Source organism: Dreissena polymorpha, chromosome 2, assembly GCF_020536995.1.
Source record: "Dreissena polymorpha isolate Duluth1 chromosome 2, UMN_Dpol_1.0, whole genome shotgun sequence".
NCBI lineage: Eukaryota > Metazoa > Mollusca > Bivalvia > Myida > Dreissenidae > Dreissena > Dreissena polymorpha.
In genome coordinates this window covers 117,036,870-117,062,137 of record NC_068356.1, presented here as the reverse complement: position 1 = coordinate 117,062,137, position 25,268 = coordinate 117,036,870, and the positions used below count along the sequence as shown (strand labels likewise).

Here is a 25,268-nt window from a genome sequence, read left to right as displayed (position 1 = left end):
TATGGGGGGCAAGGGTTTAAGTACAAAAGAAAATAAAGTTTGCTCAACTGCAGGTCGAACACAAACGTTTCAAGCAAACCTTAACCAGAGCCTGATGCTGCTGCCGACATATGGGTGTGTAGTATAGCTCAAACTATTAGATCAATGCTCAAGCTATTCAAGTCTCTGTTCATGTTAAAACATGTTTTCAATTCTAACATGCAACCAGCATTTAACATATGTATGTCAGGAAATAAGTTTGAACGTCATTGAAAAAAATCATACACAAAGGTTTTGGATGTAATTGTTTACATAACTGACACATTTTATATGCTCAATAAGGAAAACAATTCAAATGGAGATACACATACATATGTTTTTTTTTATATATATATCAAACTAAACAAGGCTATTGTCAAGCAATATGGTCCCCTACCGGCTCCACAATTGTCAGAAATTCCACCATTTTCTGAATTTTTTTTTTTTTTGTTGCAATAGCAACCACAATTTTTGATGTAGGAACAAAATGAAATGACGCGCATAATGTCCATATTTCCATCTATCCATGTTGCAAGTTTCATGAAAAAATATTAAGAACTTTTAAAGTTATCGCAGGATCCAGAAAAGTGTGACGGACTGACAGACAGACAGAGCGCAAACCATAAGTCCCCTCCGGTGAAACCGGTAGGGGACAAAAAGCAAATAACTGCCATTTCCAAGTGATATGTAAACAAGTGTTTTGTTTCCTTCATTAACTGGTTTAATTTTTATAAAGGCTAATTTTCATAATACATTTATTACATGAATATTGCAGACACTTACCGTACATAAAAACAAAACAATATAACTTCTGTTATTTGTTCATAGTCATTCAGAAATCTTTTCAGATATAAGTGAAACATATTTCATTTCGTGAAATAAGGAAATGCATTTTGGTCTAAATTGTATTTTTAGCTGTGATGTGAATAACGATATTGATATTGATGATATGGAGTTAACTCATCATGTTAATTACACAAATATAACACATTTTCCATCATACATAAACAAAACATAGTTCAAGTACACATTATTAGTATACTTTCACAATAGAACAATCACAGACAACTTTATTTAACCATAACATAGTTTGGAGACACTGGATTTCGACGATTAAATTAATTTAATTTCCATTAAAATGACTCCAAGTTGGAACCTGGGCCCGTATTCACCAAACAATTCTTAGACTTAAGTCTAAGAATAAAGAAAATTCTTTAAATTAGAATATTCAAGAATTTCTTTAATTTTGAGTCAAACTCTGCAATAAACGTCTCTATATTATTCTTCATTTAGAACATTTTGTTAATGACATACTCACCAGTGGAGGCCTGTATATATTCAAACACTGAACACATTTTTCTTGGTTCTAAGTCTATTCTTTATTCTTAAGTCTAAGAATGGGTTGGTGAATACGGGCCCTGTAGTGTGCTTGCCTATCATTGGCCATGGTAGGCTACAACACACTAAATAACAATTAAAAAACTTTTTTACACAATGACTAGAAAAGATGAATGATACACATGTATTTGCACAAAATAACAAACAAACAACAGTGGTGAGAATAATAATAATTATACAAATAATACACCTCATAAAATCCTAGTAGTCAACACATTTTAAGATTGTTCATTTCAAAATAAATTATAAATGTACATTGGTTTTGTGTCCCAAAACAACACACACATATGGCTCAAACATCAATTGATACATATTGCAAGAGTGGAAGCCCTTGACTGCAGCTGAGTGTCACTAATATATTTAATGTTGATCTAACCACCTAAATTAAACAAACATTTGTAAAAAAAATAGTAAAATGAAATGGCGATTTGCTTGATATGATATAAAAGTAAATCTCAGAAAACAAGGACTGCTTTTTTACATATCATACTATTAACTGACCAAGGTAACATTCAACAGATCTCATAATTACATTATGTATGTATGGTGCCAATCAAGGACATAGAATAATTAACTACATCTACAACAAAAATAAGCCCAATATCAAGCCAACAACACACTTGCAAGAACAAATCAGCAAAATGAAGACAATTGGTAAAAAATGACATTCTTTGGTTATTAAACAAACATAATTACATATATAGCATAATCTTATATCAGACAGGATAACATTGTGTATTTAAAAAACATGAAGTATGGTACTAACAACAGTTACCAATAATTTATGAGCTCAACATCTAATTATTTTAAACTAACACAAACTGATATGTATAATGTTAAAAATAGTTTGTTTAAATCTCATATTTAACTTGTTTGCACCAATCTGCTACATACTTAATGTTATAACAATTACAATAACATAATTATATTCATATAAAATATGCAAACTAGTTTTGGTGACATTTCATGTAATAACTGATTAATAAATGCTTAACATACCTTCACCCTTAGAAAATATAAATACAAGTGCTCACCAAGAACAAATTGTGCCCATGAGCATATGTGCCCAGACGAGCTATAAAAAAAATCCAATAAAAAACTTAGCATCCAACTCCCATATATCTAAATGCAGAATAAAATAAATAATGTAGCTCATGTGTTCTAAGTTATCTAAATGGCAGTAGAAAATTCCCTTTACTTCTGTTGTTCTTTATTATAGAATTCAAGCGATACTGTCAATGTCCTCGGAAGCTGTCAGTGGATCATGCCGCGAGTTTAAGACCTTGACTTTCACACCTGACACATTTTGAAGATGCTTGCTTCCAAGGACTTGTTCAGCTATAGAGTCAAGATCTTGTCTGATGAGGTCATCATTCTGTGAAAAAAATAAGCAAAATATTCAACCACACTAATATATGACATAACCATCTCTTCATTTAAATATTGTTTTAACAACTAATGATTTTATTTAATTTAAAATGTATTATGTCAAGTAAGGAAACCTTTTCAAGAGTTTTTAATTTATACGAAAATACTTTAATACATTTTTTGAATTGATATTACATATTGCAGAAGTCATGGGATGTGTGTATAAATGATACACAGAAATGCTGTTTACATTCACCATAAAATGCATAAGCAGGCATTAATAAACATGACCAAGGTAAAATCGAAAATATACATTAAATTATACACAAAACATTATTGCTTTAAATCTACAAATCATTTTAAAAACATCTTTTTGATTTTTTATACCAACATAATACCCAAACACATGGTATTATTAATACATAAAATCGAAATCTGTAAAACAATTTAATACCATAAGGTTTATTTGGAATATAAGACTAAATGTTTAAATAAAGTGAGGAGCCCATTTGATGCAGATTACATTAAATGGGTGATATGGGAAATTAAGTGGATACAGCCATAATTGGATGATCTGGGATACAAGGTAAAACACTTACAGAAATCCCACTCTAGTGCCTGGACAGACAAGTACAGGTAAACATGAAGTGTTTGTTCAAATATGTCCTAACAACTCACTCATCCCAAACCAAATGAGAGACAGGTTCCAATACTTAGTACATATGGTTCATTCACATTTCATTACAGCTGAACTCAAGATAGAATAGAAAATATGCTTAAATAAACAGAAAAGCAACAAACCAAGAAGACATAAAGATGATGGCCAATAAATTAGTTTATGACATGTCGTGTAACAGAATTCAGAGACTGCATAATACAAATTATTCATAGAATTAAAGTAAAATTACGACTTTGAGTATATATGTCATTGAAAAGAAATGTTTTTGACGACAATAATGATAGTAAATACTATGATGCCGTTTCTAGAGTCCCCAGTTCCATTCAATAAAACATGCTAAAAGCATCCTAATGATATATGATTGTATGTATAATTATGTAAGATTATACAAGTACATGAATACAGTTTACATGTACATACACTTGAACTTATCTGAAAGCTTCTGTATGTATTGTATTACACTAGAATTCCGTATGTATTGTATTACACTAGCATTATCATGATGTTAAGAACATGCAATAATATACATGTAAATATAGAAGTAATAAATATACATTTATACCATGGCACATATTGGAATACAAATGTCCTTAATATATAATGTAAAGTCTGAGAGTTAGAGAGTCAATTAAAAACAGTTAGCAAACTATTACAAGACTGAATATGTGATTCCATTCATCAGGATGTGTTTTGTCAAACCATGAACAAATGCATCAGTTTATTCAGTCTTTCATAAATACCCCAACTAAATCCCATAAGAAATCTCTCAACTATGTAATAAGATTAGAGATTACATGTATAAAGTAACAAGCACCAGCGTTTTCATTAGATCTATCATCATCGCCAGTTCAATTTTTTTCGGATAAAATTTTAGTTTTATTATTGGATGTATTCACGCTATGTTATTGATGTTTTATTGTTGTACACTTTTTTCTTTCAGAAAATGGGACTTGTTCACATTTTGTCAAATGACAATTTTCAGAAATATTGTCATAGATTAAAAAAAATGTGAATGCATTGCATTCAAACAAGCTAACTAACATTCCAGACTCTGATTTTGTTAATTTCAGCGTGTTTATGGATAATCATTTTTCAAATCTACAAAAATATGTTATCAAGTTGTTTGCTGTTTAAATTGTAAGCCAGTGACAAAATAAGATCAGCATTCAGTTGTACAAGTATGACCCTCTAAATGAGTACAAATCTGGTGCCTTGATGCATTTGTTCATTATCAAAAGAGAAAACAAAGACTGCCGATGACTACTGAAAAATGTAAAATCTAAATCACGTGTCAACAGTCTGTGATTTCCCAACTACAGATAAGAAACACCAAACTCTAGAAATCAGCTCAAGTTAATTAAAATGCATCTTTCAACCACAATACTTACATACGCAATGAAATAAAGAAAAGCAAACATAAATAAGTCAAAGGCTCAACAAAAAGCATATAACAAAATTAAATATTATCTAATCCAAATCTGTATCAAATGTATAAAGTTAGATATCAAAAATACAATTTCAAAATCACTGAATTCTTATTGTAAAATTGGTTATTCACGCTGCTAAATACTCTTTTATAGTAAACATTTTAACAAGGGCACAATTTGATACAGCTTTAGTTCAATAGTGCAAATCTAATATTAACACCTCATTTGCTTACATTTTCCATCAAACTACAAGATGCTTTCTTCAATAATTGAACATGCTCCCAATGGAAGCCTTTTCAGTATTGATTCATTGGCACATTTGAATAAGTCTAAGTCCAAAAGTAGGTCAATGTCAAGGTCAAAATGAGGTCAAGAGATGTTGGTGTATTGAGTGCGTACATACATAACATCCACACAATGATCAAAGCTTTGTAGCAAGCAGTAAAGATGTAAGAAAAAACACATCAATTTCTGTCAACCAAGAACTTGGAGACTCTGAATTAGTCAAACAGTGGCTCAATGTCAAGGTCAAAACAAACAGTGGCTCAATGTCAAGGTCAAAATAAGGTAAGGTGATGTGGTTGTGTTCAAAAACATCATCCATGCGAGTATCAAAGGTTTGTAGTAAGACCTAATGATGTAAGACAATACGCATTATTTTGGGTTAACCATGAATTGGGACCAGAATAATTTCAAGTCCAAAAGAAGGTCAATGTTCAGAGTGTTGCTAGTATTTAAAGACAACATCCTATCAAGTATCAATGCTTTGACAGAAGCAATATAAATGGTTGACAAAACGGTCATTTTTGGGTAAAAAGTCCAGAATTTGGGTATTGTGGAGCTCAAAATGAGGTCAGGTAATGTGGGTGCATTAATCATGTTCAAAGACATTATCCATGAATTAATCAAAACAATATCAGAAAGAGTTATTGATGTTAAATGATATGCGTCATTATGGGTTAACCTCAACATAGGGACAGACCAAGTATATGCCTTCTGGCATATGTAGATGCTGAGGGCATTAAAAAAATTAGTATGAACTGTATAAATGCATGCAGATTTACCATTATCGTAATTATCATATTATACAATTAACATGTTTCTTAACAATATAATACAGAAGTCTTACAAAAGACTGAGACTGCAGGTGGAAATTTTGTTATTTGATTATGCCATTAAAAACAAAAATAATATGCCATTAACTATATGCAAGACGCAATTTAAAAATAAAATGCAGTTACCTGCTCCTGGTAAGAGCTCTCCTTTTGGATATAATTCCAGTCCTCATTCTCTTCCTCCTCTTCCTGTACTGTGGCCAGGGTCGCTCCAGAATCATGGTTGAAAGATGCATCCATGTTATCCTGAATCAAGTCCTGTGAAACAATTTCACCAGGACTAGCTACATCTGCATCTTCCTCATCATCAGATAAAGAATAAAACATGCTTTGCGCTGTGGAAGGTGTGGGGTTAGTATTTTTAATGAGAGAGTTAAGACGGTTAGTGAGAATGCTAGCAATCCTAGCCCTAGTGTCAATGCTGGAGTTGGAGTTGATGGACAGCCTCGTTACCTCAGCATCGCTTTCACTGGCCAGACTGCCAGGCCTGGAGTTAGACTCACTTCCTGAGTCCTGGTCAAATGGCCATTCCTCTACATCCACATGCCGTGGTGACTTTGTGCTGGGGATGGAGTCTTCAGACATGTACCGCACCCGACCTACCAGCTGCTCTCCATCATAATCATCCCATTCAAAGTTCATTCCAACATCTTCGTTTTCGTTCTCCTCATTCTCTTCAAACACTAAACCAGACTGAGATGTGTTATCAGATGGAATTCCATCTTCAGGAATTGTTCCCAGTGACCTAGATTTGAGACTTACAGAAGACAGACTCGCTCCTTTGGACATATAAAGCTCCTTTGCCTTTTCAGTTTCCAGATCTGCATGTTTCGGGCTTGATTTTGAATCAAGTCTTGGGCTTTCAGAGCCAGAGTCTTCAGAAACCTCATTCTCAGTATTACTAAATTTAGTTTTAATGTCAGGAGATAGCACTAAGTCTGGTGCAGAGCTACTTATACCAGTCTTATAACCATCATCACTGCTTTGAGTTTCAGACTTCTCACCAAACAAATTCTTGGCTTTTTGACTTGACACTAGTGCTGTGTTTACTGAATATGCTGCGTTCGACGATGTGTCCTTATTTTGTGTTTTGGAAGTGGATCCTGCACCACTTATGGCTGTAACATAGTTTGAGCTAGATCCTTCAGTCTTGGCAGTGTTTTGTAAGTGATGGTCCTCTGTTCTTGGCTTACTTGGCGTGCTCATCTGAACTGGCACCGGTGGAAGGAGCAGGTTTAGATTATGATCAGAATCAAACACATTCTTGCCCATGTTCTTGCCAAAACTCTGAGTGCCCTCGACATCATTACCACCTGAGGCAATGATAGAATCATTATGTAGTAGCTCTGAATCACTCAAAGATGCACCTGGTAAAAAATTGTCTTCAAATCCTTGTGAATGAATGTTTTTCCTTATTGTGATATCTTTTGAGAAATCACTTTCAAATCCTTCACTTCTGTCCACTCTGTGTACAAGAACTTCTGCTATGTGCTTATTGGACTGGTTTACTGTTTTTGACATCACAAACTTTGACTCAAATTCAGGAGACTGTACACCAGTCTTGATATGTGTCTCTATTGAGGGAGCAGTCTGTACTAGGTCATGTGACTGTGATGTCACTTCCTCCTCTATCTGCTGCAGGAAGGCAAGAATGTCGTCTGCAGAGGGCCTGTCATCTGCCTCTTGCCAGCACATCTCCATCACTTCAAACCTACAATGGTTAACATTAAGGCCTTTAAAAACATAATATATCAAATACAATATTTATAACTACAGTTGAATTCTAGTTAAAAACTACTTAAAAGGTCGAACACATTTAACAACTTCACTGTAAATACCCTAAAACATTGCATGAAGAATCTTCATACTAGTACATTAGTAGTGAATCGTTGAGATACCATAAATAAGATTTTATAAGATTTAAGAAGCCCAAAGTCAAAAGTATAATATTTCAATTTGAAGCATTCATTCCTTATTAATATTTGAATATTTAAAATATGAAATACATATAACCTTAAATGTTTAATTCAAATGGATAATGTTAACAATATCCAATGTTTCAGCAATATTCTTTTGTGCTTATATTTTAGTAACAAAGCCATGTTTGAAAACAAGTATTCAAATAATACACTACTAAGTGAAGTGTGTGTCCCAATCCAGTGAATTATGACAACTTGAGAATAAGGTTACCATCTGTCATGCAGCGGTACATGTGTGTCAGGGGGAAGCAACTTGATGGATCCTTCACGGACTACTTTCTGGAGCACATCTTCATCCCTTAGGCTGTTGTACGGCTTCCGCCCAAGAGTAAGAATCTCCCATAGCAACACACTCAGTGACCTAGCAACAGCCACGAATTTATGAACTACAATAAAACAAGCTGTTGTAGCTGATGTAAAAAGCATTTAACACAAAAAGACAGTTATTGGAAATATTGCAAAGCAAATTTACTGAATGCATTTTGATTCTCCCTCTCTAATAATGCAGTCTCCGTGGGCTGGTGAACAGTGAAAATTACAATCATGTTTAAATTGGAAAGAAGTATATCAAAGACATGAAGTGTGTAAATTTCCCACTATGAAAAACACAAAGACATGTAAGGTTTGAGTTCCGTTTCAAATGTTGAGATCATTAAGGCTTCTAGCCTAGATAATATAATTATAAAAGATAGTCAGACTGCGAACTATCTCCATGATTTGACACAATAAATGTTGAATGTTTTCAATTTCAGCATTTTATTTTTCCACAAGTTTATCATCATTATTTTTTTCTTAAATGTATCCAGTAATGAAGAGATGTTTGTGAAACATGTATGCCCTGACCTGCAACAAAGCCATCATTGTGACCTTGACCTTAAATATCTTAAACTGAAAATCATGAAGGGGTCATCCTGCATCTAAACTAACCAGCATATTTATTTATATGATCCTAAAACTTTTCTAAATATTTGTGGACACCAATCTCATGATACAAGCCCCTGTGACCTTGCCCTTTGACCTGATTACCTCAATTTTAAAAGGTTTCTTACTTTCTACCCATGTAACCACTACTCTAATATGCATAAACGTATGTAAAGAAATTGTGTGGAATATTTTTGTATATGGCCTTATGACCTTGACCTCAAAATATATATGCGTTATATCTCCTACCAAATAACCAGAAAACCAATTTAGATGAGCAGATGTGAAAGCATTCCCAAGACATCATGCAGATACAAATGTCTGACATTTGACCTGGAAATGGTAATGCTGACGACAAACAGACAAAACGTAATCACAAAAGCATACATCGAGCATGTTGTGTTCTGTTGAGCTAAATATAAAACAAATTTTATGTTACAAGACCCAGTGACTTTGACCTTTAACAAGGCGACCTCAAAGTCAACAGCCTTTTTCCCTTTCTCAGTTGTAACCAATATGCTACCTTTCATCATCTAAATCAAAGTATTCCGAAGATATCTTGCGGAAACGCGTGACAAGCCCTTGGCATTGACTTTTTACCTGTTGACACATATCAAGAGCTGTCAGAGGACAGCGCGCTCGACTATTCGAGTTCTTGACAGTATAACGTAAGCCATCATGGAAAGGGAGGGGGGTATAATGTGGGTGTGTGGTCATTTAATAGATGATATTTCAAAAATATAATAAAAAAATTTTTTTTTTTTTTATTTTTTTTTGTGGGGGGGGGGGGGATTTTGGGGTGGGGCATGGGGGATGGTTTGGGTGGAGTGCATTGTGGTATGTCAGGTAAGTGTTGTTTTGTCAAAGTATGAATCAAATGTGATCATAAATAAAGAAGTTATGGCAATTTAAGCAAAATGTTTAATTATCTAGGTATAAAAGGGGCCATAATTCTGTCAAAATGCTTGATACAGTTGTCTGCTCTTGTTTATAGATTGGGGTCATGTTGGTAAAGAAGTATGTAAAATATAAAAGCAATATGTCAAAGGACATAGGAAATATTTGAGGTGGTACGCAAACTTTAACATAGATTTATCAATAATATGCATATTCTAAGTATAAAAGGGGCAATAATTCTGTCAAAATGCTTGTTACAGTTGTCTGCTCTTGTTTATAGATTGGGGTCATGTTGCATAAATAAAGAAGTTATGACAATTTAAGCAAAATGTTCAATTATCTAAGTATAAAAGGGGCCATAATTCTGTCAAAATGCTAGATACAGTTGTCTGCTCTTGTTTATAGATTGGGGTCATGTTGGTAAAGAAGTATGTAAAATATAAAAGCAATATGTCAAAGGACATAGGAAATATTTGAGGTGGTACGCAAACTTTAACATAGATTTATCAATAATTTGCATATTCTAAGTATAAAAGGGGCAATAATTCTGTCAAAATGCTTGTTACAGTTGTCTGCTCTTGTTTATAGATTGGGGTCATGTTGCATAAATAAAGAAGTTATGACAATTTAAGCAAAATGTTCAATTATCTAAGTATAAAAGGGGCCATAATTCTGTCAAAATTCTAGATACAGTTGTCTGCTCTTGTTTATAGATTGGGGTCATGTTGGTAAAGAAGTATGCAAAATATAAAAGTAATATGTCAAAGGACATAGGAAATATTTGAGGTGGTACGCAAACTTTAACATAGATTTATCAATAATATGCATATTCTAAGTATAAAAGGGGCAATAATTATGTCAAAATGCTTGATACAGTTCAGTGCTTTCCACAGAATTTTTGTCAGGCGCCCCGGGGCTGATAGGGGTGGTTCGGGAGGGGTGACACCTCCCGACTTTGATTTTTTTTTAAATTTAACATGTCAATTCACGTTCTGTGGTGCGTTATAACTCAAAGAAAAACAGCGTCAAAAGAGGTCATTTGGTGCGCTATGACTCTTCAAGAAAATCCCCCAGTCATTTAAAAATATATAAAAAAAATTATATTGTTTTAAAACTTTCCCGCACAGATAGTTAAATCCCGACTCGAACGATTCCCCAATACATCCGTTTCAACCCGACTCTATTACTGTATACTTACTACTTTTCAAGTTTCTATATATTACCCGATAATCCCATTTTTATAAATCACTTTCTGGTAAATATTTACGTTGAAAGCTCTCAATTATTTCTTTAACACAAACCTTGCCATTTTTCTATAGTATCAAATAAATTTTAAGTGACTATTTATAGATTTGATGAAATATTGCCTCTGAACATGCGTCAATCTCCTGACGCGTTGTGCGCTTGTTAAAACGCTAAATACACGCAAGCTTTCAATGCAAATAACGGGAAGTTGTACATGCTGCATAATTTTCGCGCTCTTTTTAATTGAGAAAAAGATTCGACACAAAATAAATTTGCACTGCTAATTTGAAGCAAGAATATTTTAACGTTGCGGTAACATTTACATTCTGAAGTGTGTTTCGGATTAAAAACGCGTTATTAACATCGACTTACGGGAATGGGTTTCGGATTACAAATTTAATTATTCCCATTTGAGATTTCAACAAATATTAACAGTTGCCTTATGAATTCAATGATAATTTGTTTAAACACTTTACGAGTCAAATAAATGTTTTGACAGAATTATGCATGAAATTCACGTTGTCCATGAGGAGTACAGCCGGTTGCCATCATCAGTCTTCTAAGTGTCGATTATCGGACGAAACAGTTACAAGTGTGCGTAATTAATTCAACGAAAATTTGTTAAAGCGCATTACGTGTCGAATAAATGTCAGAAAAACGAGGTGAATCAGTTCTATAAATGGACATGATGATATATACATGTACTGGAATTAAATTGTTATCGCATAATTGTAACCGGGAGTTATTTGCACAACTTACTCACTCTAAGTAATTAATTGTTAACCACTTGCAATTAATTTCTCGTATTAATTATGAGTCATAGGTAACACTTGTTTACAGTAAAAAGGTGTGATGATGATGCCCAAAACCGTCTTTAATTTACTGTACTGTACTAGTTACTGGTTTTATATTACGTAAATGGTACAACTTCTTGCTAATCAAGCTGCGATAAACTCTTACTTCGTGCCCGACGTCAATAAAAAATAATGGTCGATAGTTAACCCCGCCCTCATAAGCATTCGCGTAACCGATTGGACGATGAACATCACAGTTTGACGACTGGAAAGTTACCTGATACATCCTTGTCAGCATTTAAATGACTGTGTAATGTGGCTAGAATAATTGATACGCGCGTCATGCTATTCTCTTATCAGTGGATTGATCATTACCCCATGTGGTGTTCATGGCGATTACTTTTGAAAGTAGGTACCGAGTGCTCTTTTAAAACAGGGAAGATTGAAACACTGATAGAGAAACCTTGATTTTTTTTTACAATCTCCACTTTCTTTTACTGAAAAATACACTGATCAGAAAATTTCAAGCGCCCCGGGGAATCTGATTTCGAAATTCAAGTGCCCCGGCAAGAGATCGTTAAATGGCCTGTGGAAAGCCCTGCAGTTGTCTGCTCTTGTTTATAGATTGGGGTCATGTTGGTAAAGAAGTATGCAAAATATAAAAGCAATATGTCAAAGGACATAGGAAATATTTGGGTGGTATGCAAACTTTAACATTTGCACGCTAATGCTAACGGGAACGCAGACGCCGGGGTGAGTAGGATAGCTCCACTATATATATTTCATATATAATTGTCGAGCTAAATGGGTTTTACTTTCTTCTTATGAAATTATAATTCAAGTTTGCAAGGTTGTAGGTCAAAGCGTTTCCTAGATATTGTGTGGAAGCTAAAAGTCATCTTAGCCGACCACCAGACAAATACAAAGCAATAAACCCCCACCTTTGTTTTTTTTTTTTTGGGGGGGGGGGATAATTACTGTTCTCACCAGACATTAGACTGGACTGTGAAGTTATTGACCTGCCACACGCCTTGTTTCACCTCTAGTGACTCTGGAGACATCCAGCGAATTGGCAGCAAATCTCGACCAGTGTCGTAATAATCCTCCTGTGTTATCAACCAAAATATCATTCCATCATAGGCAGAATCGCTAAAGACTGACTGGTATATACCATATTTGATTTATATTCTAAATAAAATTGTTTCAACCTTCTTCACACATATACTGATTTCTGGAAGATGGTTGCAATTTAATTGTACTAAAGTAACACTAGCACTGATATGGTGCATTAATTTGGAAATATACCGTACTGCTAAGGATTTATATCTACCTAAAACATAACTAAGAAAAACAGGGTTGACGGTACTTGTATCCAAGTCCAAGCTTTCTTAGTATGCTTTCTTAGTATCTTAACTTATTCAGTTTTAAACAAATCTTTCTAGTACCTAGTTTAAAGTTGACAAAGTAAACCAAATGCAATGTATTACAATGCAAGCAGCCTGTTTTTCACATATTTAACTAAACATTCAAAGCCCAGCAAAGGCATTCATTAACCTTGAGATGCTAATTTAAATACTAAGCTTATTTAAAGAAAGTCAGTTGCTTTCTTACCACGATGCTCAATTAAATGCATCATACCCTAAAAAGGTCTTCTCCAATGCCATAATCTCCAATCTTCAGTTGAAGGTCTGCCATAAGCATGCAGTTCCGGGCTGCAAAGTCACTGCAATTACATCATTTTATGTGTGTATAATAACATCATGAATGACTGCAATACTTTATGAATATAACATTTTTTTACTTCTTCAAGAAAAACTACGACTTCTTACACCAATTCAAATGCAAGAGCCAATCTCTTCCATAAGACAATTAGAGATATTTAAACATCAGAAACATTATAATACAAATTGGAACAATAAAACTCTAGATATTTTCTTGCTTCTATCTACTAGTCTTCAATTTAAGGCAAGTGACCATACTAACAATGGCATTTGCAAGAAGTGTTTCAATAAAAACAAGGGACAAAATTGTCACAAAACCAGGATTTCATTGTGAAAAAAAAATCTGATAAAGGGAGAAAACTCAAACTGAACTTTTGAAATGACCAAAAAAAATTAACCCCCTTTGTAAGTTTTTTTTATTTAAATCTATTTTTAGTCGTGGCGACCTTGACATTGGAGATATTGACGTGATTCTTTCGTGGGACACACCGTCCCATGATGGTGAACAAATGTGCCAAATGATTTTAAAATCTCACAATGAATGACATAGTTATGGCCAGGACAAGCTCATTTATGGCCATTTTTGACCTTTGAACTCAAAGTGTGACCTTGACCTTGGAGATATCGACGTAATTATTTCGCGCGACACACCGTCCAATGATGGTGAACAAATGTGCCAAATGATTTTAAAATCTGACGATGAACGACATAGTGATGGCTCGGACAAGCTCATTTATGGCCATTTTTGACCTTTGAACTCAAAGTGTGACCTTGACCTTGGAGATATATCGACGTAATTATTTCGCGCGACACACCGTCCAATGATGGTGAACAAATGTGCCAAATGATTTTAAAATCTGACAATGAACGACATAGTTATGGCCCGGACAAGCTTATTCCGCCAGCCCGCCAGCCCGCCCGCATTCGCCAATCTAATAACCAGTTTTTTCCTTCGGAAAACCTGGTTAAAAACGATAACATTGTTAACAAGCTGATTCTTACTGGTGAATGTATGAGTGTTTATGCATGCACGCCAGTCCCCTGGCAGCGTCCATGGCAAACTGTATGAATGGTCCCCTCTTGTTGGACATGAGGTAGGACTTCAGATCTCCCTGGTATACACATCATATACATACAATCCCTGTCACAAATACTATTCCTGGATGAAACTTGGCAAAATAATATTTATTTAACCCTTTCCCACGTAACTTGCAGCCTGTTCAGATTTTATGCTGTTTGCTGCTCATCAGTATCTAAGGGTTGGAATTGAAGCCTTTAAAACTTGAATCTAGTAAGAAAGGTCTTACTGTAAACGTACAGAAATTGGTCGGTATGAAATTTCGTGGTTAAATAAAAAACAACTAATTCGTTGACATGTAATTTCGTGGATTTCAAATAAAAACATCTAATTCGTTGATACGTAATTTCGTGGATTTCAAATTTTCGGGGAAGACTGGCCGTCATAATAATTAAACTTTTATTAAAACAACCAGAGTAATGATAAAGCATCATCTGCTAATTTGTGTTGACAGCAAGACTTAAGGTTAATGTGCACTGAAGCATGAAAGTGTTGCCGATAATTGTCGATAAGAGCGATAAAGCAACGCATCTGTGGGTACCAGCTCGCTAAGTGCCATCAGTTTTGTTTTGACAATATTTGCAATTCTCAGCACAATCGGTCCCCTAGTGGTAACAATTGAGTAATAAGGTCCCCAAAATACATGTGTGAAAACCGTTATGTCTCTTTTAACTTTAACTTGTAACTCTAATTGGCACTAATTGACATATGTGATAAATCTGTAAACTGTTTTAGTTTATTTGAAGTGAAGTAACTATTACAAAAAACAAATATCTCGGATAACTGACAACAAAAGAAAATGTCGGACATGACATTCCGAAATGACCGATTTCGGATTAAAAATTTATAAATTATCGTTGGTATTTGAATTCGTGGTTCAGCGGACCAACGAAATCCACGAAAATTGGTACCACACGAAATTTAATGGTTTTACAGTAAATTAGATTTAACTTTCTAAGGGACTACAAATGCTTCAAAACGTGTACCTAAGTGGTAGAGGGTTAATTAATGTTGAATTAAAAGCAATGTCTTAAAAAGTTTATTTAATAAAACCCTGGTTAGAAAAAATGAACATGAAACTCTGGTAACAATGCCAACAGTTACACGTCCATATTTGAACTAACATAATAATTATACTGTTACACAGTCATAGCACAACATGATATGTATGTAAATATATGTTAAGAGTCATGAAATATTAATTAAATGTTCTGTCACCAAGTTAAATAGCAAATTGAATCTGCAATGTTTTCTATATGTCAGACATTTTCCAAGTGGATTTTGGCAGCTCAAAAATGTTAAGCATAAGTTTTGTCGTCCTTAAAAACAACTGTTACACACTTAAATGTTACTATCACTCACCAAGGGAGGGTACTCCAGGATGGCCAGCAAGGGTATGGTCTCTGTGCACTGCCCCAGTAGCTGAATGATGTTAACATGCTCCAAGTCCCTATATGTACACAAGAAACTGTTGCAATATCTCTGAAAGATTGAACTTGGCTAAATCATATAAAATGTATTAATAAGTCAGCATGTGTGTTTTTGAAAACATGCACTGCTGTTTCCAGTTGTATAATTCCACCTAAAACAGATTGGTGGTGTCTGAAAGTTGACCATATTTTTTTTAAACAGAAATATTAAATGTGGATTATTTTATGGAATCAACCCCCAATAAACTAAGTCAGATGTCAAGATGTTTTTCAAGCTTTACAACAATAATATAGCAGAGAGTGTCCATTGACCTGTAGGGTGCTACTTCCTCCAGGAATAGAGACTTCTCACTGGCGGTTGCATCGTCCTTCAGTACTTTCACAACCACCTGGGTCTGTCGTGAGTCCTGGGAGATACTGTCTGCACTGCCTTGCAACACCTGCAGCATTACCAGATAGACACATCCTGGGTCTAAGAACTAGTTACCAGATACTTTTTTAGCCAAATTTAAATTATTGTGCAAGAATTCTTTTCATTTGTGAATTTTTATGGAGTCACATGAAGAAAACGAGATTTCTTAAGCCCTGCACTTTGCTGTTTGCATCCTTTAACTAATTTTTAATCTGCAGCATTCAAACGCATTTTTATTTAAGTATTTTAGAAACACTTTTTCAGCAATGAACACTTCCTTCAATGTACAAACTGCAGAGTGACAATTAAGGGGCATCATGATATTCAGGCTCCATGAATATGAACATTTGTCAACATGATGCTATTCTTGCATATTTAGCAATTCATTTAAACATCATCTGTACCTTGAACTCTCATTAGTCAATATTCGTAAGCTAAGCAAAGTTTTAACAAACGTTTGTAGTCATAAGGCCTGAACCAGGACTGATACTTTTCTTGCATCAGTTTGAGGCGTAGTAAATGTTTTCTATTCTTTATTAAAAACATTCATGCTTCAAGTACTTTAAACAACCTTAAAATGAAGAGTTGGTACAGCCCTTAAGCTTCAATGCAAACTAGCTTTTATATATATATAGGTTTAAATTATCTATATATTTGTGTATGACAGACAATATGTTAACATGAAAACAATACCTGGCCAAACCATCCAAGCCCAATTTCTTTGATGTACAGCAACTGATTTCTCGGAAATGGTTTAAACACAGCTGGAAATGAAGATTTCTATTATATTTCTAAAAGTACAAGTTACAAAAAGCAAATGCTGTTTTGTATGGGTATTTAATTATCAAATGTGTATACCAGTAAATAACATTATCTATACAGCACTTCAGCTTACATTAAAAATTTCCAAACAGTTTATCATTAACCATATAGAAAGGGTGCCTTGAGATGAAACAAGCAATTAGTGTCCTATCTGGCTTGCCCTTACCAAGTTAATATTCTTTGCGAAAAAAGATTTTCCAAATTAGGTTGCCTGTCGGCCACGTCAATTATTGTTAAACATTAACAAGAAATGACTTCATTGGCAACTGTTTTTCACAGGGGTCATATTCATGTTCAATGTAACTCTGGGCAAGAGGTAATAAAATATTGATGTGAAACCATGCATACATACTGACAAGCTTTGAAGCCTCAGATTGTTTCTGAGTGTCACTGCAGACAATACGCGGACGCAGTGCGCGGGTGCTTAAAGTCTTTGCAAGTATGTCTGGAAGGGGTTCAAATGTCACATTGGTCATGTCATGTGAGCTGTCATGACCGGTGTACATGGACAGGTCATTTCTTCCAGACTCCTCATCCTCAAAACTCTGAAAAAATAAGTAGTTATATATAATATACATTAGATATACAAAAACAATATTTTAGATAATGTGATATTTAGAAACTATATATTGCAATCAGGGATCATATTTTTTTCGGTTTTGTCGGTCCTAGACCGATTGGGGTCATGAAAGACCGATTGAAAATCCCAAACAGTCGGTCCGATTCTGTTTGCTTAAATTCCCATGTCATGAAATCGATTACACCGTGTACATGCTAACATACCCTAATGACATTCTTATCTCGATTATGTGTGATAAACCATTCGATGCAGTCTCTAAACCGGTCAGGACCGGTTTATTGCACGTGAGACAAGAATCAAGAACTTGTGAACAGCGGATTTAAGACGCATCGGAAAAGACGCGTCTGAAAGCTAGCGCTGTAACTAAACAAAACATGCCGATATATTTTCCACCAGCGTAATAATCCGGTAATATAATTATGAATGAAAGTCGACGGATCTGATCGACAGAACAGCCGAAAGTTATTTTTATGGGCGGAACTTCACATAAAATAGTTCACAAGAAAAATATTATGCATTGTATTAATCTTTAGTAAAACCTTGTAAGAATCGATAATAATTCGTATACTTTATACTTTGTTGTTGAATAACTCACGACCGGAAAATTCGATGCGTGGTTTCATATGTTTCGCTCTCGCGATTAAATCCCTACGCATCCAAACTATCAGCCGTGGGTTATTTGACAACAAATTATTATGTACACGAATTATTTCTTTATTATTTGGTTCGTTATTGTCAGTAGCTAACCTACGCACAGACATTTGTTTGGTTCAGTGCATGTTTGTAAGCTATTATGGAGTCGACAACAATTTAAAACATCGGTATAGACTAACACAGATTAAATATTGACATCGATGAAAAAGTCTGATAAAAAAGCACACAATGAAATAGCAAATGATAAATCCAGTTGAGAAAACTCGTTCCGTTTAAAAAAATACCTGAAGGAATTTTACTTGTACATTTATTATCCCACATTCATGAATGGCAAAATCAATGGGTATATATTTTAACGTAATTTGTCATGATTTCGGACATAAATTTTTCGGATACTTTTTCCCAATTTATATCCGGACCGATTGATGTTGCGGGAAAATATGATCCCTGATTGCAATACAGATATATTGCGATCCAGATATATTGTGATCTGTGGATCTCGTGAACGGCGATATAATGGAGATGCAGTGTATACATTACTTTATACAAATACAAGTTATACTAGTAATTTGCAATCAAAATCTTTAAGAGAAGCAACTAGCAAATAGTTTTAGTTGACTGCCAAAGAAATGGAAAGCAACAGCTAAATAACAACAATCTGGCTTACTGTGAATCCTCCTCTCTTGAAGAGGTGGCACACACAGCCAAACACAAACACCACACTACAGCACAGCACAGCTGCACCCAGCATAATTACTACAAAAACCATGGTTTTGCTATGGCTCACAGGTGCCTACAACAAAATAATTATATTTTAAACAATAAGTTTCTTTTTGTTTGCTGTAAAAATATCATGTTCCAAAGGCCTTAAGGAGCTCCCCTGGGACCCCAAAAGTCTTAAATGTTCCTTGAGGGAAATGTCTATCCATCCAGGGTCCATTTGGAAGTAATGGTTTGCTTTTTCTTATTTTCTGTATCCTATGTGTCTTTAACATTTTGGTGCCCTTCATTAGGGACTACGTTGAAAAATGAACATTTATTTAAGTACTGTGCTTTTGTCGAAATCTCAATGAGAATACCCTGTTTTCAGAGGGTGCATGCATTTAAGAAAATTTAATTTTCTTAGAAGTTGCAAGAAGGTATATTCTTATTTCATTTATTGGAAGAGGACATACATGTATGATACCAGGCTTGCCAAGTCTTAAGGGCTATATTTTTCATGACGTTTTGAAGCAGCCTTTGGCCCCAAACTTTGTGAAAAATAAGTTTCAACCTGTTTTCATTACTGGCAAAAAATAGTTGCGTTCCCCTCAATATTGTTAAAAACGAGTCACGAAGTTGTAAAAGGGCTGAACTTCTGCTTGTAAGGAATAAATTTAGAAAAAAAATATGTTTTATACTTGCACCATATTACTATTTGTTTAAATAATGCATTAAAATCATATTTTCACGGTCTGGACTCTTTTTCTTAAACAAATAACAACTTACATCATATGATTAAAAACATTCAGACAGGTACAGTCAGTCAACCAGTTTAGAATAACCCGGCAAAAAACGTTCATTCTTTTGACCACAATAATTTCTTTCAGGATTTAGTGTCAATGTGAGAAGATGTAAAAATAAAGGGTAAAATTTATTTTGTATGATAACAGGTTAGGCCAGACGGCATATGCAGTTTTTTGTCGAAAATAGCCAATTAAAGTTCACCCTTGGGAAAATTATTAAAAATCATTTAACTTACAGAATTAGTATTGCAAAACATTGTCATGGCATTTGTTTTCAACCAGCAAAAAGTTTATTTGAAAATAATAAAGCCTTCTTTATCCATATGCACATGTCAAAACATAACTTATTCAATCAGTTCCGCTTAACTTTTTGCTGCATTTATCCCCCCTGCAAGCATAATACAAAAGCTTTCTTGCTAAAAGTTTGTTAATTTATTCCTTTACCTAATGTATACCGTAGACACTTATCATTTTGTTTTTATTGGGGCATTATGGAAAATAAAATACAAATTAATTGGAACTGCTGATTATCCTAGCAACCCTGATAAAAATTACAACTCACAAAAATCTTTAATGTTTTGATACTATCTTAAAGATCTCATAAAATCCTGCTCAGATCAGTTTGAATTATCAATTTATATCAACTACTTTCAAAGTTATGGTAATTTGAATCTTCGGAAAAATAGCCATTTTGGTGAATTTTTTCCTTATATAAAGCTTTCAAGTTGTTTGTCGATTCGCGGACCCGCATTCTATAATTTTAGGTTTCTTTTTTCTGTATTTTTTGTTCTATACATGGTATAAAGTTGAAATTTGGCATACTGATGGCATTTTTCCTGTAGATTACAATAAAAGCATTATTTTGTTGATCAGAAATGGGTATAGTACCCTAATTTTCATTGAAAAGTGACAATTTGGTGTGTTTTTTCGCAACTTGAATTGTCCAAAAGCATAACATCACAACATGTACTTTTAAATGGTGAAAATCTTTAATAAGTCAATACTACAGTAACATTAAACAAATAAACTGCAATAATGTAAAGTGTTTACATATGGAACAATTCAATGCAACATCTCAATATTTCAGTACAAAAACATTCAAGGACAATTTAGAGAAGTATTTTTTGAGTTCCTTAAATTTGAAATGACCCTTCCTCATTCGACATGGCACATATTTGCTCAGAGCCATTAGCAGTTTGCTTTTTTTTAACACTAAGTCTTTTCTCAGTAATTGTTCAACAGTTTGAAAACTAGGAACTTTCTTCTTACATACCAACTTCTTTTTACCCTCAAGAATTCTGTTTACTTTGATGTCGGAGTTAATGGGAACCAGTCTTAGTCATCATTTAGCATACAGAGCATTTCTACAAAATGTTTTAAGTCATAACTATTCTTCTTCGTGAAGTTGAATATTTCAACGACGATTCCTTTTATCAATGAACTGGGTTTTTCAACTTGCTACATTCTGGATCTGGACGGGTACATTGCAGGCCCTTTCGTCATTGGCGCAACGGTAGATGGTGGTTAGTCCCACTGTAGGACAGGTAACCTGAAACTGCATACTGTGTCTGCGCGCTCAAAACTTTCTTCTAGATTGTTCCACTCTATAAATGTCTAAGGGAAAAAAATTCTTATATAGTAGGGTGTCCGTGATACACTTGATTGGTATGAAACACTTTATAGTTTTTGTAAGAGTATTTTTCAACAATGTTATCTGCGTTAAAGTCTGAGAAAGTCTAATGGGGGTAACTCTGCATTGAGATTGCCGGACGTGGGTAAGGAAGTCTTGACTAGGCATGCCGATGATGGCTGATACCAGCCCTCAACCACCTTATAGAAGAAAATCAGTATGTTGGCCTTTCTTCTCTCCTGAAGGGGTTATGATGGAGTTGCAGCAGAGTCCCACTTCCTAGCAGAAGGGACCTGGGTACTCCATCATTAGATATTACTCTTTGAAGTCTTTCACCTTCAGCAAGACACACTGAAAAAATAACAAAACATATCAAATATGTATTTACTAATAAAATGCATATAAAAAATTGTTTTGTTGTCGTTTACACTCATTATCTGACAACTTTGCAAAATCGCGAACAAATGGTACGAACAAGCGATTAAAATTTTAAGTTCGTACCCGATTCAAACAATACGTTTTTTTACGTAAATACTGATAGAAAAACGCATTTATTCATCTGTTTTGATTTGTTTTGATATTAACAACCATTTTAATGCGATTATATGAAGCATGCATAACACGATGCTGAAATATTCATTCAGATAATGGTTATGGTTTGCGTGTCAAATAGCGAACGTTGCAATCGATCCGAAAAGCTGGTTTTAATATTTATATTATACCATTTCAACATAATTCAAACACAATATAACAGAATATGATCATTACAAACCTTTTCTGGTGTTTACTGTATAGTTAACGCCAGTATGGTTAAATTAATTCCGACTTATTACTACGATAGCGATTAGCGAAGCAAAACAAAAATGGCGCCTCCCTCTTGCAGGTAAATCGAGGTCAAATTGAATAAGTGCGTGTCTTTGTTTAAAGATGCGGGTACCTAATTTTCATTTGCGGACAATAATTTTGTTATCAACATTTAAGTTAGACTCTCTTGTTTTTAAAACTACGTTCAAAATTTTGATTGGCCCATCACAAGTCATTTTATTCAACGTCAAAGTCGGGTACTATTTTCTCGGCGAAGGGTGGTCCTACGTCAATTTTGAAAACATTGTTGTAAAGTTCATTCATTCGCGAACAAGATGACGTCAATCCAGCGATTTTTTTGTCTAATTGGGAAAAGTACCCGTACCGGTCCAATTGGGAAAAATTGAGTCGTGAAAACACTCAAATTGGGAAAAATCGAGTCGTGAAACCCTCAAATTGGGAAATTGGTGTATTTGATTTTATACTCCCAAATACTTTTAAATTGATAACTAAGTGTTTTCAAGCTGTCAATATTATATTTACCTAGGTTCAAACCATAGAGCTGCACAGGGAAACTAACAAAATATTGCATTTTCCAAAAAAAAAAAAAAACATTTTTTTTTTTTTTTTAACCTTAAATTGGGAATTTTTTGGCCAGCAATTGGGAAATTTGTAGTTTTTTCGTAATTGGGAAAGTGCTGTTTACCGGTACTTTATAAAGAAGGAAAAAAATCGCTGCAATCTCATGAATATTCATGATGTTTGACATATCCGCAGTTGTATTGTAAACACGCACATGTTGATGCAAGTACTCTGAAAATCGGTACGAGGCGGTTGGGATAATTCTTCTCATAAATGTCTCAATTAACTGCATATTTAGTTAACCTTATGGAATAATAATGAAATGAAATTTATATGCATGATTAGAGAAAACATTTCTCTTTTAATAAATTTTTAATTTTTTGCTTTGCATCATAAAAAAATGGTTTTATTTATAATTAAGTGAGAGTGGTATTGGTTTTTACCGCTATTCTCCCATTGAACTGATAAGGAATCAGCTTTTATTAGGGTTGCTAATTATCCGGAACTGGTTTACAAACTGTACACCCAACATGCATCTGACTGTTTCACTTACACCTTTTAACTCCCAGGGATCTGAAGGGCCAGTAGCTGGAAGTTGGATTATTGCAACTATTTTTTATAATTGTAATGCTATGGACAAGAAAACATGAAATTGATGAATCACAATCATTAAAATGCCAGCAGAATAAGGAGATGCGAACAAATCTTTTTACTGAACTTTAAGGCCTTCCATAAATAATCCTTTGTAGATAATGAAATCGATCAATAAAAGCGCAAACAATAATTTATTACCCGAATAAAAGGAATATCATATGAAAAAATAATTCATCGTGTTCATTTCGTTTCCAATCTCACTTCCTGAAATTTTATATTCTCTAGTCTATATCGTAATTAACATTTGGACAAAACAATTCAATATTTTAATGATAGCAAATATAGTAGATATATATTATTTAATGAGTACAATACACATACAATTATTATTTTTTTTTATAAAACGTGTTCTTTACACTATTGTATGTGTTTATTGTTTTATGTTTGAGACTATTGAGACTGGTTATGATTTGAAGAGGTTACATACAACTAATTAGTAGTCGACGCCGCATAAAAATTTAACAACGTTGTTTCCATGTAAAAGATGTAGCAACAACATAATATACAAGTTTGGGTGTTTTGTATACTATCAAGCATGATAAAATAAAGTTTATGGTATATTTTTATTGATAATATGCAATGCTGTTTTACATGTTTGCATGCTAGAAATTTGATGAAATTATTAAGATCGATAATTTTTTACTTTACAGTACATCAAATCGACAAAATAGTAAGCACTTTTATATATTTATTTATTTATTTGTTTATTTATTTACTTATTATTATTATTATTATTATTATTATTAAAAAGGTCTAATTATTTTTTGTTTATACATCACTTTTCTAGCTCCAGCTGGAAACTGTTTGACGATGGGAGCAGGACTGGTCAAAGATTTATCAAGAAACATTCATATTATATACATGTGTATTTATAGATCTTTGGACTGGTTTATTCATTTTTTTCCCGAAAATGTAACATCCTTAGTATAACATATAAAAGAAATCCTATCTTCCTCTCTTACAAACTAAATGATCACATCCTGAAAAAAGTAAACTACGCCAAATATATAGGTCGTACACTCCAAAGTAACCGAAAATGGGATAAACATATTATTTCAATCAAGAATAATTCTTACTAGGCATAAGGATTTATTCGCTATAAAACCTCAAAATTAAATCACCCAAAATAAAAACACATTCTTACATAGCAATAGCCAGGCCTATATTATAATACTCGTATTCTGTACGTGACCCACATACGAAAGCTCAAATAAATCAACTGGAAAAGATGTACAAAGACGTTAAGCCAGATTCATAACAGACAGATATCACAATAAAAGGTCAGTAACTTATCGGATAGACACTCTCAATAGGCCCATTGCCTGTAAAACGCAGAACAAAATTAAGCCTCATCATGCTATATCAAATTATCCATCATGAAGTTGCCATCACTCCTCCTGATAACATATTCGTTCATGTCTACCCCGATCCAGACTCAGCAGCACTCATGATTTTTGACACATACACACTGCAGAAGACTACATTTTTATTCTACCCAAGAACAGTTCACTGTTATCCAATTGAATTTACTACCTACCTATATGAACGAGGCAGC

At 34.0% G+C, this 25,268-nt stretch overlaps 1 protein-coding gene across 5 annotated transcripts; it reads right to left on the bottom strand.

The window, feature by feature from the left end:
- Positions 1 to 486: 486 nt before the first annotated feature.
- On the bottom strand, positions 487 to 23,934 carry LOC127868641 (serine/threonine-protein kinase LMTK1-like). 5 transcript variants are annotated; one of them, XM_052410569.1, is made up of 13 exons: positions 23,852 to 23,934; positions 19,206 to 19,331; positions 17,657 to 17,849; positions 17,176 to 17,246; positions 16,383 to 16,510; positions 16,003 to 16,090; positions 14,565 to 14,674; positions 13,480 to 13,564; positions 12,829 to 12,947; positions 8,196 to 8,345; positions 6,132 to 7,716; positions 3,384 to 3,402; positions 2,651 to 2,791 (listed from the first exon to the last, which is right to left on the bottom strand). In XM_052410569.1, coding segments are annotated over exons 2-13 (2,652 nt in total). In that variant the 5' UTR covers positions 19,308 to 19,331; positions 23,852 to 23,934; the 3' UTR covers positions 2,651 to 2,789. The 5 variants fall into 5 exon arrangements, with proteins under 5 accessions (XP_052266528.1, XP_052266531.1, XP_052266529.1 ...); XM_052410572.1 differs by having other exon boundaries at positions 6,459 to 7,716; XM_052410568.1 differs by lacking the exon at positions 3,384 to 3,402 and having other exon boundaries at positions 487 to 2,791.
- Positions 23,935 to 25,268: the final 1,334 nt, after the last annotated feature.